Here is a 20,122-nt window from a genome sequence, read left to right as displayed (position 1 = left end):
ATTTCTTCTCTACAATTGGCCTGAGTTCTTTTAATATTGCCTCTTATTGTACTAGTCGAAATTAAAATAAAAATCCTCTGAATAGCCATTTTGTCATGAATTCAGAAGTCTCCAAACACAGTGGTTGGGGCATCTCTACCCTGCAGCAATGACTGACACATTACGTAAAAAGATTGGTGTCAAGCCTGTGATGATATAAAAATAAACACCCCAGAGAAATGAGAACTTACTAAAGGAAGTAAAGAAAGAACATCTTCCAAAATGGCGGCATCAATATTACAGATGTATTTATCTCTGAAAGACTGGCCTATGTAGTAAACTTTAAATCTCTTCCATATCCTAATGGATCAAAAGATTTAATACGAACACCCATGAAATGGATGACTTTAATACTTTTCAAAAAAGTGTGCTTACAATTATAGTTGCAATTACATTATTGCTGAAAAAAAAAATTTGAGGTCACTAGTCCAAGCTACTCCTCTGAAGTTACTGGTAGAATACTGGGTTGTATAACTCACGAAGGAGTGTTCTTTAAAATCTGGGAGTATAAAAAAAACTAGATATATGAACAAAATGTCTGTATTCTGAGGTCATTTTGTGCATATAGGAGAATCAGCCTAGTGGAAATTATTAAGCACAGTTGAAACTGACAGGAGAGCACTGAGGGATACGTGATAATGTGACAGTGTTCAGGCAGGTGTTAAAGGTGGCCACACCTGTTAACACCACAGGTTTTATACACATCCTGTAGAATCAATAAAGTTCTTGTTGTAACCATGATGGCATGTTTATAGCAATCATGTGAGATTTGAAGACCAGTACAATTTAAAAAATGCTGAGTCGTGATTTGTAACTTATATTTGTCAAGTAAATGTTAAAACAAAATTCAGTTAATAAATTTAAAAGCCAAGCCAAAAAAAGAATTTTAATTATCATTATCACTGTTTTGTAAAACTTAAGAAGGTAATTTTATATAGTCAAAAAAAAGTATGAAGGACACAATCTCAGAACAAGTAAAAGTCCTTTAAAATGAGAATATTTATTATTTTACCATATTTCATTGTGCTTCATAAAGCAAACCAACTAGGAAAAGTAAGAGGGAAATATAGAGACAATACTACAGAGGGGGTAGAGGCCCTTTTTTTCTCATTTTCTTCTTGAGACATCGAAATACCTATATATGATACTCCAATTATAAGCCAGTCCCAAATTACAGTTTGATCCCAAAAGCTCTGAGTGCAAGTAAGGAGGATATGCAAAGAAAAAACAGATATAAGAAAATAAAAGAGAATAATGATAATGTCTTATTTCTGGGCTTATAGACAAGCAACAAAATAAGGAAATCAAGAGGAGAAATCCGAATTAAAACACAATTAAGTCTATATTGTTTGAGAGGAAGACAAAGCTATTAATTAAATTTAGATTTAAATAAGGAAAATTTGTGTGTTAAATTTTAAGGGCAACAATTAAAAACCAGGATTTTTATGAACTGCAAAAAAAAAGAGAAATAAGTTATTGAAACAAAATTCACTGAATTCAAAAGAAGGCAAGAATAAACAGGAAAAGGCCCCCAAATCTCAGGTTATATAATGTGCCATTAAGTAACTACTCATCTTTAAAAGCAGGATTTCTTGAAATACCTTCAGAATATTAGGCACAATTAAATAAAGGATAGTTTTTAAGATTGCTGTAACTTTTAAAACCAATAAAATTCTGTTTTAGTAAGTGAATTTATATGATTATTCATTTCTTTCTAATTTTTCACTTCATAAGAGTCACAAGTATTTCAAAAATATTTCAAAAATCTTAATAAAGATGAGATGACTTTTTGAGCCCAAATTCTTATGAATAAGCCTTGTATCAATTATTAATTGGGAAAAACTTTCACAAGTAGAGTCATCATGGAGTCCCCAAACCCTAATCGTCATAGTATGTATGATTCTACTCATTTTAAAGTGTACAAATGAGGTATATTGTTAAGGATGTGGTTAAAGATAGGACCCAAGAAAACACAATATGTGACGGTGATTAAGACAATGACTAAATACACTTAGGAACTCTAGGTTATTAAATCAAGAAAGCCCAAAACACATTTAAGGACATCAAATAAAGTATCTTAAATTTTGAGCTGCCCCACCTTAAGATATGAGAGAATATTAAAATTCCTAGGCAAGCTCACTAATTAATTCTAAGTGGCTAGTTCTTTGGAAAACAATGGATTTTTGGAAATATATATAGGTGTATATATACACACAGAAGGGAAAAATGTAATCATAGAAATATGTAAAAATACTCCCCAAACTGTGAGTATCTGGAGTGGGGGATTAATGAAGAGAAGACGATAAGAACTTTCATTTTCTACAGTGCTTTTTAACAATTAGTAAGTATTATTTAAAAAGTCAAGAATAATCCAAGACGGGTGGGGGGGAGGGAAATGGGTACCAAGACATGTGAAAGGGTATCAATGATGTGAATTAATGCACCTTCTATCTGGCAAATATCATGTAACCCTTTTACTAATTACAATAAAAAAATGCAAAAAAAAATAAAGCAACAAATTAAGCCTCAAAAAAAAAAAAGAATAATTTAAATCATTCTTACACTTAGGAGGCTGAGGAAGGAGGATGACATGTTTGAGGCTAGCCTGGGCAACATAGCAAGATCCTGACTAAAATAATAACAATAAATTGAAGGGTGTTTCTTGGTCAGTTGTGAGGCTTGAACTCAGGGCCTGGGCACTGTTCCTGAGCTTTTTCTTCTAGAGGCTAGCACTCTGCTACTTTGAGCCACATCTCCAGTTCTGGTTTTCTGGTTGTCAGAGATAAGAGTCTCACAGACTTTCCTTCCCAGGCTGTCTTCATACTGTGATCCTCAGATCTCAGTTTGCTGAGTAGCTATGATTGCAAACATGAGCCACCAGTGCCTGGCATAGTTTAAAATGTGCTTTTTTTAAAAGTACACACATATAATCTGTGGAAATTTCTAAGCTCCCATAAAAATAACATTTAAAAGTATAAAAAGAGCCTCATGCTGGTGGCTTACACCTGTAATCCCAGTTACTCAGGAAGCTGAAATCTGTGGATAGCAGTTCAAAGCCAGCCTGGACAGAAAAGTCTCTGTGAGACTTGGCTCCAATTAATCACCAGAAAACCAGAAATGGCACTGTGGCTCAAAGTGGTAAAGCACTAGCCTTGAGCAAAGAAACTCAGGGACAGTGCCCAAGCCCTGAGTTCAAGCTCCATAAGCAACAAAATAAAAGTATAAAAAGGAAACTTGGATATTTACAGAGTTCTAAGAGGTTAAAGACAGAAGACCTATAACTACAGATGTATGTATACTATAGTGCTTGAATTAACTACAGCTGTATATACCTACAGTATTTGAATACATTCGTTAACTTTTAAATTTTAATGCAATCTACTCACTTACAAGCTATTGCTTAACTAATCATATGGTTTCCTCTCAGGAATCTAGAAATTTCCTTACAGGTTTAAAAACAAGATTGCCTTAACTTAAAAGATAGAAACAGTAATAGGTTTAAGAGTTACTACATTCTCAAGTTCTATTGCTGAATTCCCTTCTAAGAAAAAGTATGCCTGAGATGGAGCAGTGAGAGTAAATTTGCTAAATTGTGTCTTCACTAAATGTAATCAAGGCATCAATGTCTTATGTTGCACTCACAAATATATCTGTTGGCTACAGTGTTAGTCATTTTTTCCATCATCTCTTTAGACAAAAAAGTTGCCATTAGCAACATCTTAGCATTCAATTTAAATTTACCCCAAACTTACATTTTCTAAATTAGTTTTATTTTTAAAACAGGATGAGCAGTCTGGCTCAAGTAGTAAAGAACATGCTTAGCAACCATACAATCCTTACTTCAAACCCTAGTACCACCAAAAAAAAAAAAAAAAAGAAAGAAAGAAAGAAAGAAAGCAAACACTACACAAGATGAGACACTGGTCAACTACTTAGTAATATGCTATAAATATTTTCTAAAAGTCTCCAGTTTAATGATGAGATCACAGTACTATCCGTTCATAATGGAGTTTCCAGTTTTTGACTTTCATTTTCCTATGTGTTGAAGGGAGGGGCAGTAAAACATTTCCCACAAATAAATGAAATGTGACTGCATTCCATTTTCTTTTACAACTGTCTGTTGACCATCTGTCATAGAAGACACACCCTAGGAACACAATATCAAATTTTAAGGAAAAGAAATAGCTGTGGTAACATTTTTCTGAGGGAAAAATTTTGAAGTGGAAAAAATCCCTAGTTCCTGGTAAAAACATTGATGAGACCTGAACCCAAGTAAACACTATGTATCATCTTTGTAATCATTGTAACTTCCAGCTGCACAGCTACTGCTATAAGTAGACTCTGTAGCTATCTAAGATAGATACCACTGCTGTCACATTTTACACCTGAAGAATGATTCAAAACATTAAGAAACTTTCCCAAGAAGACATGAATAATGTGGGAGACAGGATTTGAACCAGGTCTGATTAGAGAGTGTACATTTTAAACCACTATACTAGTGAAGTTCCTTGTAAGACTTACTTTCAGCATTCTGTGTTGGGAGAGCAATGTTGAGTTTGTAGAAATTCCATGTCCTTTAAAAAGCCCTTTAGCACACAGCATTACCATGAGTAAAGCATTTAGGCATGGAAATTACAAAATTTTGACTAAATTTGGAAGGGAAATTTCTAAATTGAATTAATTTGACATAGAATAGGAAGATATTTCATCATTACTTTTCATTTTTATTAAGGAGGTATACTAAGTTTTTAAAACAGGCTACTCAAGGGAAAAAAGTAATATTGTTAAAAACCACTGAATCACATTTTTAATATTATCTTTTCCTGATTACTGAAAACTAACTGTGAGGAGTTTTGGGCTAGTATCTTGGACAAACCCACAGTGCTAATATGATCTTCCCCTCATTTTCATTTTAATACAAAGAATTACAACAACAACAACAAAAAGAGATGAAAACCGACAAGAACATTGGAAATGGAAAGAAGACTAGCTGCCAAAGTCCTGAGGGACTCTCACTAAGGCCAATGCTAAAAAGATATTCCGGTCACAGACTCTAACTTGACCCTAAATCAAGTAGAAAAAGATGGGATTCACTTTGTTTTGCTCTAACTGCACCAGTTAGGGTCCACACTAAGCAAAAATGACCAATGATTCCCATCAATTGTGCAGAGATAGTCCTTCTTGCTTCCCTGACACTCAACCCAGATGCTACCTTCCTACAACATTAACCCAGGCAGCAGATTTGGAAAGAGCACAATAACATAACTTCCTAGAATGTGAGTAATCTAATCAAGCATTCTGAAGCAACACTCCAAGCACATCAGAGCATAGAACACACATCTAGCATAGGCTAGAAGCTCTATCATCAAAAAGTATGATAAAGTATGGAATCAAAAATAATTCACCATATCTTGAATATTAAGTTTTAACTTAAAAATGCATGCATACATGAGAGCCAGAGGATGGCAGTTTGAGACCAGCCTGGGCAGAAAAATATGAAAGACTCTAGCTCCAATTAACCAGAAAAAAAAAGCATACAGGATGAAAGAGATGACTTCAAGTGTTAGAGTCAACCAAGATCACAAAACCCTAAATTCAAGCCCCATAACTGGAAAAAATATATGCATAAAGTCATTTGGTAGTCTTTGAGTCATGTGTGTAATGCTTTATCTAGTGCTGATTTTGCCAAAGTAGAACAAAAATATACATTTCAATATATCTATAGAACAATAGTAGTCATTTTGTCATACAATCCCCTACAATCCATATTGGTAAAGAAAGAAAACAAGAATACTCAAAGTGCAAGCCTATAATATCAACAATCCTGAGACCTAGAAAGGTCATGCTAGTGCCCACCTGAGTGCAGACAGGATAGAGAAAAGGTGAGGGAGTCAAGAGGGAGAGGGACTCAGATCACGTCTGATAAGATTTAAAGTGACAAATTGCAGATGCAGCTCTGAGACGTTGGGAATCAGAGCACTGGATAATGTGGAGCTGAAAGTGGCTTGGAAACTGTGCAAGACAAGAGTGGTACCAACTTGGAGAGAGGGCAAGTAGGAGAAAAAGTGTCTTTGGAAAGAAGGATGGTAAAGGGAAAGTAGGAAGTTGCAGACAGCAAGATTCTACTAACAAATCACAAGAGACCAGGTAACCAAGAAAGGAGAAATGCTTATTAAAGAAACCATATTTTGTTGTAGTAATAAAAGGTGCTTTTTAGCTAAGAGATAAATCTTACTCCATCGATCATTTGTTATTGCAGGTCCAGGAAAAATCAAATATAATAAATGTGAATAACAACAGCATGTATATAAGGTTACCATACAAATTAAAAAAATAGCATAGGAAAATGTAAAACTTTTGGCAAATTAAAACTACTTTTCCACTATGGAAAATATCACAAAGTAGAGGAAAACAGTTACATGATATTTGAACAGGAATTAAATATAATTAAATCAGTAACTGCCAATATTAAAAACATCATAAATCTGAATTTAAAAAAACATACATACTGAACTAAAGGAAGAAACTGAGTGAAGTGAAGAAGGACAAAGTCTCAGAAGTTACATGATATATATAAGTGAAAATGAAAGTCGGCGAAAGCATATAGAGAAGAGAAATAGAGAAGATAATTCCAAAAAAACAGAATAGACAAAATCAGAATGACTGACAGAAACAAAATCTATAGTTGGAGTCGCTGACAAAGAAATCTGGGACAATGGAATTTAAGTTTTAAACTATAACCTTAAAAATCTAAAATAGGGAGTTGGAGGTGTGGCTTGGGTGGTGGGGTGCCCACTGATGAGCCTAAACCATCAGGTAGTGAGCATGCATCCCAATCTTAGCTTCTATGAGATGAGCAACTTTCCTCTGCCATACATTCCTGCCACCATGATATTCAACCTTTATGACATTTAGCCTTGCCTCTGGCCTAAAGTGATGGAGACCCAGGAATCACGGCTGAAACCTCTAAAATCATGAGCTGAATAAATCTTTCCCTAAGTTTACTATGTCACAATTTTTTTTCTCAATGATGAAAGTCTGACTAACACACAGGCTTATGAAGAAAATTTATTCAAAATAAATACAGAAAGAAATTAAATGAAAAAGCCTTAGTAAGCTGGGGAGAAATTTAGTGCCCAGGTAAAAAGAATGACTGTCTTTTCTTCAAAAATTAATTTATAAGTCTAAATGATATATAAGTTCTTAGAATTTAGAAAAAGAATTCTAGAGTTCATCAGAGAAAAAATTAAAAAGTTGAACTTGTTAAGACATTTTTTATAAAGAAATACAATGAAACAGAGATGATAATAATGTCTAGGGCCAGGAGTTTAGCCTAGTGGTTAAAGTGCTTGCCTAGCATGCACGAAGACCCGGGTTCGATTCCTTGGTACCACATACATAAAAAAAGAAGCCAGAAGTGGTGCTGAGGCTCAAGTGGTAGAGCTCTAACCTTGAGAAAGTCCAAGGACAGTGCTCAGGCCCTGAGCTCAAGCCCAGGACCAGCAAAAAAAAAAAATGTCTAATAGGCATTTAACATACTCCAGGAAGACAGAGATTACAACAGTGAAGTAATGACATGTAGCCTAAAAACCAAATGTGGCACTACAAGAACTTAAGAACATAATTAAACTGATGCAATAAATGGGTGAAAAGAAAATATTACTCAATAATCATTCTGGGTTGTTTTGTTAACACAGAATAAAGAATAAAGAACGGAAGTTCTTAATTTCTAACTCAGAGACTATTCATTTCATTGGGCTTCACTGGGTATCTATGGAAGGAAGGAGAAAGTGATTTATGTTCCTGCTTGTACATGAGCTATAGAAGGGAAGATACCTTCATTTGACTGTCACACCACTGTCATGTTGTAACACCTAAAGGAGTTCCTCAACCATCAGGAAAAAGGCACACTCACAAAAACACATTCCTACCATAATGACTGGGAACTTTTGCTTGTGAGCAGAGTCAGGGCCTGGGCACTATCCTTGGCCTTTCTCAAAGCTAGAGCTCTACCATTTAAGCCACAGCATCACTTCCAGCTTTTTCTATGTATGTGGTACAAAGGAATTGAACCCAGGTCTTTGTATATGATAGGCAAGCATCTACCATTAGGCCAGACTCCCAGCCCCTGCTTTTGTTTTATACTAAGTTTATTTGCAAAGTAAACAGTAAAATTAGAGGTATATGAAGTACTAGTCCTTCCGTTTTCCTCTTTTTGTCATCTCAGTTTATGCAGTGCCCCAAACAACATACAAATTGCTTATTCATTTAAAAGTAGAAAAATTATATAGAACTGGAAGGAGCTTGAACAACTTGAGTCTCCTAGGAATGTCAAATATGGTCTTAGATTAGAAAGATGAAAAACTCAAGTAGTTGAAGAGTTCCCATCACACCCACCCCAGGACTTCTCATATTTCTCCTAACTGCTTAATAATCTGAAGGAAGTTTGAGAGGAATTGACAACTATGCAACCAGTGAAGCCTCTGATGCTCTCACCACCGCCAACACTGTCTTTTATCTGTTATAGCATTCCAATTTCATGAGCTCCTTTTGAAATTTCTTAAAACTACTATCATCTTAAAAATGGTATTTCCATTTGTGGAAAAAAAAGTTTCTAGTCTTTGGGCACAAATCAGTAAAACTGATAGTTGGGGGGCCGGGAGTTTGGCCTAGTGGTAGAGTGCTTGCCTAGCATGCACGAATTGCTGGGTTTGATTCCTTGGTACTACATACATAGAAAAAAGCCAGAAAGTGGTGCTGAGGCTCAAGTGGTAGAGCTCTAGCCTTGAGAAAGCCCAAGACAGTGCTCAGGCCCTGAGTTCAAGCCCAGGACTGGCAATAAATAAATAAATAAATAAATAAATAAATAAATAAATAAATAAATAAAAATAAATTTAAAAAAAGACTGATACTTGGTTGTCCATTTGTTTTGCCTGCTCTGGAAGCCCCAGAAATCAGTGTGGCCATTCAGTTTCTGCCCTGGTAGGCAAAGTATGCAATGCCCTCATACTGGTGCTATGCATGGCAGGGACCAGTGATCCAGTTACTTACATCAAGAAATGGGACTACTCATTAGAAATTTGCCAAATTTCTTCAGAACAAATCTTGAAATGCTTGATTAAAATCTGGACAGAAATTTCTTTTTTTTGTCTTCAATAGAAAAGGAAAGAAAAAGAAAAAGAAAAAAAAGAAAAGCAATGCTTTTTAGGATAGGCTCACTTCTCTCATCGATTTATCACACTTGGATAATATCCGTGCCTTTATTTCCTGGTGACAGCCTTGAAGACAACATTGTGTGCTGCTGAAGAGTTCAAACCTACTGCTCTGTAGCAGATTGCACACTAGGGGAACATTCTAATGCTGGAGATAAGGGGGATGGACATTTTGCCAGTTTCTCTGGAGGCAAAAGCAAACATAACTTAAACTCTTAAAGGTTACCTCTGATCAAGATAATCTTAAGATCTGAATATGGATTGGTTTATATCCAAAATTGGCAATAGAGATAAATATCAATGACATAGACTTGGCCAAAGACAATAATCTCAGTAAACTGGGGACAAGGGAAGTTATTGAAAATGAATTCAATTGTTTGCACAGCTCACCTGTAGCGGGTGTGCCACAGAGTTCTGATTCTGCAAGCTACCTATTATTTCATAAAAGCCAAGGTTACAACACCAATCACCAAACCCAAGCAAAAATAAAAACTGACTGGAGATCAAGCATGTGGTGTCAGGTCAGAACCGTTCGAAGTTTTCTTACTTTTCCTTTTAAAGATAAGATCTTACTATATAACTCAGGTTGGCCTCAAACTTGTAATTGTTCCATTTCAGTTTCCCAAATGTTTGCATTACAGACAGGTAATTCTCCTACCTCTTTAAAGTCATATTGGTAACAACCTGGAGCTCAAGTTTTACTTTATTTTAATATTAAGAATTTTTTTAATAATGAGAAACTGTTAAAAGTTTTAAAAGAAGACATAGGTTTTTAAATAATGCTTTTTAGGATAGACACAGTTACTCACACCTGTAATCCTAGCTTGGGAAACAGAGCTACAGAGGGTCTTTGGATTAAGGCCAGTCTGAACAAAAATTCAGTGAGACCCCATATGTCAATCATAAACTAGGCATGGCAATACATATATCTATCATCCTCCATGGAAGGCCACGGATAGGAGGATCATGCATTGCTTGAGGCTGCTCCTGTGCATAAACATCAGAGTTATCTGAAAAATAACTAGAGGAAAAAAGCCTGGATATATGGCTCAAGTAGTAAAGTACATGCCTAGCAAGTACAAGGTCCTGAGTTCAATGCCCAATATCACAAAAACAAAACAAACACACAAACAAGTATTTACAATTTTCTTTTCTTGGTCTGAGACTGGCATTCAAACTCAGTACTGAAGCCTCTTTTACTCATTGGTTCAGATTCTACCAAAGGAGCCATGCCTATAATCCCCACCCTCACCCTCACCCCCAGCAAGCTCCAAAGACCTTCCAAGGCCAAAACTGAGGACAATCCTGTCCTTCATGTAATAGGCAGAACTGCAATTCCAAATTTAGGACATTAAAAAACATATAATTACAGTTTCTTTAAAAATTTTATTTAAAAAGAAAAAATCATGTATTTGTAGCTGAACTACCATTCTTACTCAATTGAGTTGAGTATTGAGTTGGAATTTCTGTCTGAAGAGGAAAAGAGCAAGATATGCAGGTACCTGATGGTTTTCCACATATCAAACCCATCCAGAGGTTTGGTGCCTTTGGTGTGTCCCCCAGCCAGCTTCACGAGTGTTGGTAGCCAATCAGAGATGTGGATGAGCTCCCGGTTTATCACACCCTTCTGTTTCAGCAGAGGGCTTGTCACAAAGCCCACTCCTCGGATGCCTCCTTCCCACAGGCTCCATTTTCTTCCTCGAAGTGGCCAGTTATTGCCTCCTGCCAATGTCTGCCCTCCATTATCTGAAACAAAATTAAATGTTGGGATGAGGATGTGAAAGATATCAGAATCAAAATAGAATCACTTGTATCAAGCCCTAACAAACAAAAATAATAATAAATGAAGCTGAGGGAAGGAAGGGGGGATTTTATATACAAGAGCTGACAAGAGCTATCCCAAAAAACCTTCCAGAACTACAACCTAACTACAAAGGCTATCACACCTTCTACAAGAATAGTCAGACAAGAATGTTTGTCCATCAACTTTGTGCTCAATCCTGGGCCACTATTCCTGATAGTAATCCCTAGAGCTAAGAAGTTAGGGTTTTAAAGTAATTTATGTAATGATCCTTAGCCTTTGTCTCAACCTTTTAAAATATGTTTGTAGTTTACTCTGGCACAGGCACCTCAACTGCAATAAGGATGTTCCATTGTTTCCAAAAAAAAAAAACTCTTAAATACTCTGAAGAACAGAACTTATAAGAATTCTATTAAATGGTGCTTGGATAATAAAAATGAACACTGTACCCTTACTCTCTCTCCTAGCAATTTCACTTCTCCCACCTGTGTAACTGCTAACAGTTACACAGACAAAAATCAGGGTCCAGCATGGTGCATCTCTGATACAATACCTTTAATCCTCTACAGGTATGTCTCCTGAAGACAAGGCATTCCCCCACACGTTATACTTTGGGGACAGGTCCGAGCCATACAATCAAGTCTCCAGTGACTATGAGCAACACTTTAGATATTTCAGTGTGTGTTCTTGGAAATCAAGCCCAGATGGAGCCTTGCGTATGCTAGGCAAGCACTCCATCCACATGTGTACAACTCTAGAGCACAGGAAACTGCAGGTAAAGTTCATTTAGTGACTTAAAGGTTCTGAGAGTCAGGACCAGCAGACTTTAGAAAATTCTTCCTGAAAAAATTTATAACTGGTAGCTGAATTCCAGTCTTAAGATTATGACTGGGCTGGGCATGGTGGCTCATGCCTGTAAATCTAGCTACTGAGGGGGCTGAGGATCTCAGTTAAAAGCAAGCCCAGGTACTAAAGAACCTGAGACTCCTATCTCCCATTAATCACTAGAAAATGGGAAGTGGGGCTGTGGCTCCAGGGGTAAGGTGGTAACCTTGAGCTGAAGAACTCAAAGACAGCTCCCAGGCCCAAAGTTTAAGCCCCATGACCGACCACAAAAAAAAAAAAAAAAAAAAAAAAAAAAAAAAGATTTTTCCTGTGATTGATAAAAATCTATTAACAGACTAGGTGAGAATAAAAGGTAATTCTTAGAAAAAAGTCTCCCTTGTTAACAGGATGTCAAGACAAACATTCATGAAGTAAAATGCCTCGGAAAAAAAGTGTCTTTTCAAAGACAACAGAGAGGTAGAAGGCAGTGGTGTAGTGCAATTCCAGCTGACTGGAATTAGGTATCTTGCTAGCCAGGTGAGGGCTCAGAGTTAGATGTTACACTGGCACTGTAGAAGACGGATAGTTCTTGCATATGGAGGTTGTAAAACCTTACAAATAGCTGTTTCAAATACTTACTTGCATGTGTATTTTCCCTAAATATTTTTTTAAAGCTACTGTTGTCCAGATGAACCACAGGAGGGCAGTGTGGCAGGCCGGTTCTGCTCTGCATGTTCTCTACTGCATGTTTTAATGGAGTCCTCTCTTATACTTGTCCAATGTCCAAGACCCCCAGTAGATACTCAAATCCTCAGACTATATTGGACGTCATATATGCCATGTTTTTTAAATTCCATATAGGTACGTGCCTTACACAAAGTTTATCAACAAGGCACAATGATATAATAAAATAGAACAGTCATAACAATGTATTGTAACAAAAAGTAAGTCAAGCAGAACCAGTGGCATGTGCCTTCAGTCCACCTATTCAGAGGCTGAGGCAATGAGATTGCTTGGGTCCAGAAGTTAAAGCCAGCCTGGGAAACAGAGTGAGACTTGGTCTCATAAGAATTAATCCATCCATCAATCATGAGTAATTTTGTGTTTTTCTCATAAAATATTTTACAGTAGTATGTGTTGGACAAAGGGATGAATCATGTCCTGGGCAGGACTGAGGAGGACCGAACAAGAATTTATCACACAGATATCACGCAGAACAGTATATAATTTAAAACCATGAATTATTATTTGTGGATTTTTTTTTTTGCAGAAAGTGAAATTGTGGATTTGAGGAACTACTGTAGGTAGTATGAGGTGCACCTAGGGAGAAAGAGAAGCTATATTTGGTAATACCATCTCCATAAGACAGTACTACTGGGGTTTTCCAAGATTGTTCAAGGGGTTGTCCAAAGCTAGAATTGAGATCTTACAGTTTTACTTATTAGATGTGTGGCCAGGGGCAATGTTCTGCCTCCATTTCCTCATATTTAATGTGGAGATAATAATACCTACTACATATTTTAGGGTAAGAATAAAGCGATACCATTTGTGATCCTTTTGCGATACCATTTGTGATCCTTTTTGGCAGGCCCTCTGGACCTCCTGAGTCTTCAATAAATAGTAATGAATGCTGCTATTCTGAGCATTTACAGCAACCTAAATAGACATTTTTTTATTGTAAGGGTGATATACAGAGGGGTTATAGTTGCATAAGTCAGGTAATTAATACATTTCTTTTTGAATAATGTCACCCTTTCCCTCCAACCTAAATAGTCTTATCATTTCTTTGTTGTTTGAAAACAAAATGAAATTCAAACAACAAACAGGATTTAGCTGGTCACCTGTGGCTCATGCTGTAATCCTAGCTACTCAGGAGGCTGAGATCCAGAGATGACAAGTCACAGCCAGCCCAGGCAGAAAAGTCCTGGAGACGTCATCTCCGATTAATCAGTATAAAAGCTGAGCTGAAGGCATGACTCAAGTGGTAGAATTCCATAAGCACCAGTAAGCCAAGCAATATGAGCTCTAAAGTTCAAACCCCAGAACAACAACAAAAATAATGTGACAAGAATTTGAAATGGCCAACAATTGGTAGACAGCTAGGATTCCAACTTGGTCTGTGACTCCAAAGGCCTCTTCCCTTATAGTGCCACTCGTTAAAGTCCCCAGTGAAGAGTTGTACATGCATATGTAGACATACTACACACACACAACACACACACACACACACACACACACACACACACACACACCAAATAAACATTTCATTTCCTGTGAAAGCCACAAGAATTGGTCAATCCAATTGACCACTCTTCCTCTATTCTTCTCTAATGCTTCACAAAGGGGAATGGAGAAGAGTCCTAAGCTATGTTAGATGAAGGTAACACCACAACACATGGCTGAGTGACAATCAGTTTAATCATTTGCTACTAGAGTTTGTTAGACTCTTTCCTCAAACCTCATAGTATCTTTGCTTAGACAGAAATTCAAGGTTCATGGATTCACCTAAGTGAGTTTATGAAATATATATTCCATGTCACATTCAGTTTTCCACTGGGTATAAGTCAGATATAAAGCAAAGTTTCAAAAAACTGCTGTTTATGTGATTCAAAACCATGCCAGAAGTTGGTATCTGCACATTACTCCAGGTCAAGAATGGCTGAGAGTATAGTTCTTGTTTCACTGTTTTCTGGATTACTATTAATGATCTTGAGCAAGTTTTTAAAAGATGCTTATTGTATTGTGTTCTTCAGTTCTACATCTGTTGGTAACCAATGAAAGATTCCAGGTAGAGATAGTAGAGATAGTGTAGAATCTGGCACTGAGCCTGGAATCTGATTCAGGTTTGGAGAACAGCCCTTCAGATAGGAGTCAGAAAGGAAAGTGCTCTGGGCTGGAAAGGTAATTTGGCTACTCTAATTACTTGCAGGAGCTGGAGGTGTATCCACACATCAGGTGGGGAAGGCGCTAGACAGTGATTCTTTCCCTCATTAATTCACAGTGATGGTTTTGCTGTTAGCAATGATAAACAATTTTAAAATCAGTTATCAAACTGGATTCCTCAATCATGTTTTTCAAGAGCACTCCAGAGGGAAAGCATTGTCAACTGACAAACTTGCCAACTGACTCTCCTATCACAGAGCCGACTACAGCTGTCCTGTTCGTGGAGAGCAAGCAATTCAGCCTTCTTTGTGTGCTTCACCTCTGCAGGCAGTGCCTGGCCACCAGTGGCCCCACATTCATAGGGATGGAATCCATATACTTAGGCCTTTAGTTAGTTAAATAAGTGAGAAGTTTGTGGATTCTGTCTGGACTATACTATTTGTCAGCCCTAGTATCATCTCCTGAGCATTTTAGGGAATTTAACATAAAATTAATCAAAACAACAACAGGATTTCAAAAAGCTCATTTGAAACAACGTAGAAAACAAAGTTTCCTTTTTTTTTGTTGGCCAGTTCTGGGGCTTGAACTCAGGGCCTGAGCACTGTCCTTGAACTTTCTCAAGTCTAGAGCTCTACCACTTGAGCCACAGCACCAATTCCAGCTTTTTCTGTGTATGTGGTACTGAGGAATTAAACCCGGGGCTTTGTGCATGCTAGATAAGCACTCTACCTCTAAGCCACACTCCCAGCCTCAGATTAAAATTTTTTTTAAGACAGAGGAACCACTAGTATATCAAATGCATTTTTTTTCTTCCCTCCTAATTTTCTATTTAGCCAGTTAATTCTTTTCTTGCTAAGAACTTGTTTTCATGATAAAGTTTTGTTTCATTTTCTGACTGACTTGTGAAAAGACTTTCAAATCAAAATAAGATGACTCCAGCTAATAAAGAGAACTTTAGAATATTTCTTCTTCAGAGAAAGCTTTTTTTTCCCAGCAAAATTTTGGCAGGGTGAAAACCTAATTATAAAACCTTGCTATCTAGTAAAGAAATGTCAAGATAAAACAAATGCTGTCATATACATATTGTAAACCTCACTTTATTATTCATAATTTAACAAAAATAGCTGTCAAAAATCATGGAAAATATGATCAGCCAACGATCTTAGCAAAAACATTAACATGACCATGAGAGCTCATCCTGTCCAGCTGATAAAAGTTAAACTGAAACTATAACAACAAAAATTCCTGGGACTACTCTCCAGACATGGGAAGCTATAGCCTGGCTGCTGAAGGCTACCCTGAGCCTTCCTTTACCTCTCCACACACAGGTGCTTCAGCTGGGCTTTCCAAACTCTGTCGCAGGGAACATGGAAAGACAGGCAAGGAAGGCTCCGCTCCAGAATCCTCATGCCAGAGTCTGGCCTTATCTCAGCGCTGGGCATGATGCAGGTGACTGATGATGAGCAGGCAACATTGTTTTCAAAACAGAAAAGCCAGCTTCTGCATCCCTAAACAGTGCTTGCTTATTGATAGGTAATGCTTTTAGATTTTTAGGCTGGGACTAAAATCAAATCAGAGAACTAACATACATCTTAATGTCACCTAAAAGACCAAGCAAACTAGATTTTGTTCTGCTAAAAGATTTTGGAGAGAATATTTATCTACCTATATAACCTGATGTTCTTTTCCAGTTTTTCCCTCTTGTTCTACGTTTAGTCATCTCTGTGTAAATTTGGTTATGTAAAGTCTAACTTTAAAATCGATTTCCTATCCATCTCCAGCCCTATAGCCTTGCGTCTTTCCTGGGTGCCTGAGGTAAATGGATCCTACAGTTTCAAGTTGCACCTGAGGTGTTTCCGTTAAGCCCTAAACCCATCAGGCCACATCTATGTTTGAAGACATGAGTGCTTTCCAGTCTGGATAAACTTCAAACTTCATCCCAACAGAGAGAATCCTTTTTATTTGGCCCCAACTGATCTTTTTTTGGGGGGAAGGAGGGTTGGTTGTGGGGCCTGAACTCTGGGCCTGGGTGCTGTCCCTGAGCTCTTCAGCTCAAGGCTACTTCCCTACCCCTGGAGCCACAACATCACTTCTGGTTTTCTACTGGTTAATTGTAGAGAAGAGTCCCACAAACTTTAATGCCTGGGCTGGCTTTGAACTGAGATCCTCAGATCTCAGCCTCCTGCATAGCTAGGATTATAGAAGTGAGCCACTGTGCCCGGCCACAGCTGATATTTTGAGCTTCAACACAGTCCTTTCCCATAGAGTTCTATGCTTCAGACACATAGAACGAAATCCTTCCTGTTAGAACACACCATTTCCTTTCTTGATAGTTTTGCCTTTGAACATATTGGTTCTCTGGCCTAAAATATGTCCTTTATCTTTCATCTTTTTGTTTTGTTTTGTTTTTGTGAGTCAAAGGCCTTGAACTGGGCCTGGGCATTGTCCCTGAGTTCTTCATCTCAAGGCTACCACCCTACCCTTGAGCCAAGCCTCACTTCCTGTTTTCTAGAGGTTAACTGGAGATAAGAGTCTCAAGTCCTTTTGTGCCAAGGCTGGCTTGTTTTTGTGAGTCAAAGGCCTTGAACTGGGCCTGGGCACTGTCCCTGAGCTCTTCATGTCAAGGCTACCACCCTACCCTTGAGCCAAGCCTCATTTCCTGTTTTCTAGAGGTTAACTGGAGATAAGAGTCTCAAGTCCTCTTGTGCCAGGGCTGGCTTTTAACCTTGATCCTCAGATCTCAGCCTCCTGAGTACCTAAGATTACAGGCGTAAGACACTGCGCCTGGCTGGTATAAATTTTAAGTGCCATGTTAAGTATTTTGTGAGTCTACAAGCCTAGTTCTCCAAGCAATTTTTCCTCTGTCCAGTGTATACATCACATCTCTTGTACTTATCTCTGTGTAAAGTGAAATAGTTTTGCTTTGTTTCCAAGACCTGTCACAGGATCTGCCAAAGAGATAACCTCAGTAATGGGGAGTACAGTAGAAAAGAGGCCATTCAGGCCAGGATCAGGAAAACGAATAACAACAGATGCTGGAGGGGATGTGGCCAGGAGGGATCACTACTACACTGTTGGTGGGAGTGCAAACTCGTCCAACCACTATGGAAAGCAGTATGGCAGTGCCTCAAAAGGCTAAACATAGAACTCCCCTATGACCCAGCAATTCCACTACTTGGCATTTACCCAACCATCCAGAAACAAGGACATACTAAATCCACTACCACAACAATGTTCACTGCAGCACTATTCACCATAGCAAAAATATGGAACCAACCTAGATGTCCCTCAGTTGATGAGTGGATCAACAAGTTGTGGTATTTGTACATAATGGAATTCTATGCTGCTGTCAGAAAAAACGACATCGCCCCATTTGTTAGGAAATGGAAAGACTTAGAAAAAATCATATTAAGTGAAGTAAGCCAGACTCAAAGGAACTTAGGCTCAATGGTTTCCCTCATTTGTCATAATCAGTAGAAAACTTGGGCTCTACTAGTAGAGATCTGCAATAGAGCAAAACCTTGATACATAAGGCCATATAATGTGAAACTAATTGAAAAGACCCCCAGGATATTGAAACAAAAGCCATATAATGAATGATTGTTGTCCTTACTGTACTATGTTATCTCTCATCTCTTTTGCTGTCCCTTGGTTATATCATATTGTTACAGTATCTGACTTTGTTATCTGATATATCGGATATATTTTTATTTGGTTATTTGAAATTGGATAGGGAAGGGGGGAAAACCAAGACAGGGCGGGGGAAGGGGAGGGGAGGGTAATGGGGACCAAGACATGTGAAAGGGTATCAATATATGTGAATTAATGCACCTTCTATCTGGCAAATATCATGTAACCCTTTTATTAATTACAATAAAAAATATATCTAAAAAAAAAAAGAAAAGAGGCCATTCAGCAAAAATAGAGGTCGATAGCACTAAAAATTAACTTTGGTTACTACGGGTTTGTTTTCCTAAGGTTTTGTCCAGTTACTTCATGACTTTGACTTTTAGGATGTGGTTCCATATACAAATGCTGCTAGATTTACAGGACACTGGCAAAAAGTTTCCAAGACCCATGCAGATTTCAATAAAGGTCATCCAACAAAATACCAGAATTGTTTATCTATTCTGGCACCTGGTGAGTTATGAAGATGTCAAGGGGGCTTGTGGAGAACATCTGAGAAAGCACTGGTTTTGCTTACCCCTTAAGAAATCTGACTTGAGTTCTACAATGTGACAAGGCCACTAGCTTTTAGAACATGGAAACTTAAAAATAGACAAGGCCACCAGGTGCAGTGGCTCATGCCTGTAATACCAGCTACTCAGGAGATTGAGATCTGAGGATGGAGGTTCAAAACCAGCTTGGCACTAAAGTCTGTAAACTGATCTCCAAGTAACTACTAGAAAACCAAAAGTGGGGCTGTGGCTCCAGGGGTAGGGTGGTAGCCTTGAGCTGAAGAGCTCAGGGACAATGCCCAGGCCCAGAGTTCAAGTCCCACAACTGACAAAAAAAAATAGACAAGATTTTCTCTCCAATAGAGAAGTCAGAGAAATAAGTTTCTCCATGACCAGGCAAGACAGAAGACCTGAAGCCAGAATGACCAGCAGAGCCAGCCACGTGATGGTCAGAGAGGGAACCCAGGTATGGTGAGCAGGAGGCTCAGCAGTTTCATTCAGCTACTGTTCCACACTAAGGTCTCTTCTAGTTGAAGACTAATTAACTACACTTTTTTTTTGCCAGTCCTGGGGCTTGAACTCAGGGCCTGGGCACTTCCCTTGAGCTTTTTCAAGGTAGCACTCTACCACCTGTGCCATAGCAACACTTCCAGCTTCTGTGTATCTTGTAGAAGGAATCAAACCCAGGGCTTCATGAATGTGAAGCAAGCTCTCTATTGCTAGGCCACACTCCTGCCCCTTAACTGCATTCTAAAGAACATGTGTTCCTATAAGTTAAAAAATAAAAGATCTGAATTGGGATTAAATATAGACAAAAAGATGTCTAGTTATCATTTTCTCCATCATCTTAGAATCATCTTACTAAGTGCTTTCAAGTGACATGAATTCAAGTTTTAAACATAAAACATGAATTTGGACTAGTTACTCAATCTGTTAAGTGTATTTGAAAAGTTAGGACAACAATGGCTACTTTAATGAAGTGCCTGGCACAGAAGTGTTCAGTTGATACTAGCTGTTTGTTATTGACCATTGTCATCAGGACTGGCAAACTATGCAGAGCAGAACAGAATCCTCTCTGTACATTTATACATTCCAGATTTAGGCATTATAGCCACTCTTCCAAAGCCACACTCCTAAATTCCCTAATAGGTTATATTCACTGTTCTATGGTTAATTTGAGAGCC

At 37.8% G+C, this 20,122-nt stretch overlaps 1 protein-coding gene across 2 annotated transcripts in view; it reads right to left on the bottom strand.

Moving 5' to 3' along the window:
- The window catches only part of Arsb (arylsulfatase B), a 149,827-nt gene that overhangs the window by 56,457 nt on the left and 73,248 nt on the right, over nucleotides 1-20,122 (bottom strand). For both annotated transcript variants that reach the window (XM_090331717.1, XM_090331718.1), the window contains exon 5: nucleotides 10,754-10,997. In XM_090331717.1, coding sequence (XP_090187843.1) covers nucleotides 10,754-10,997 — 244 coding nt within the window. The remainder of the gene's footprint in view (nucleotides 1-10,753; nucleotides 10,998-20,122) is intronic.

This window comes from Megascapheus bottae, chromosome 4, assembly GCF_031878675.1.
Source record: "Megascapheus bottae isolate mThoBot1 chromosome 4, mThoBot2.hap1, whole genome shotgun sequence".
In the NCBI taxonomy this organism is placed as follows: Eukaryota; Metazoa; Chordata; class Mammalia; order Rodentia; family Geomyidae; genus Megascapheus; species Megascapheus bottae.
This window is presented reverse-complemented; position numbering and strand designations above follow the sequence as displayed.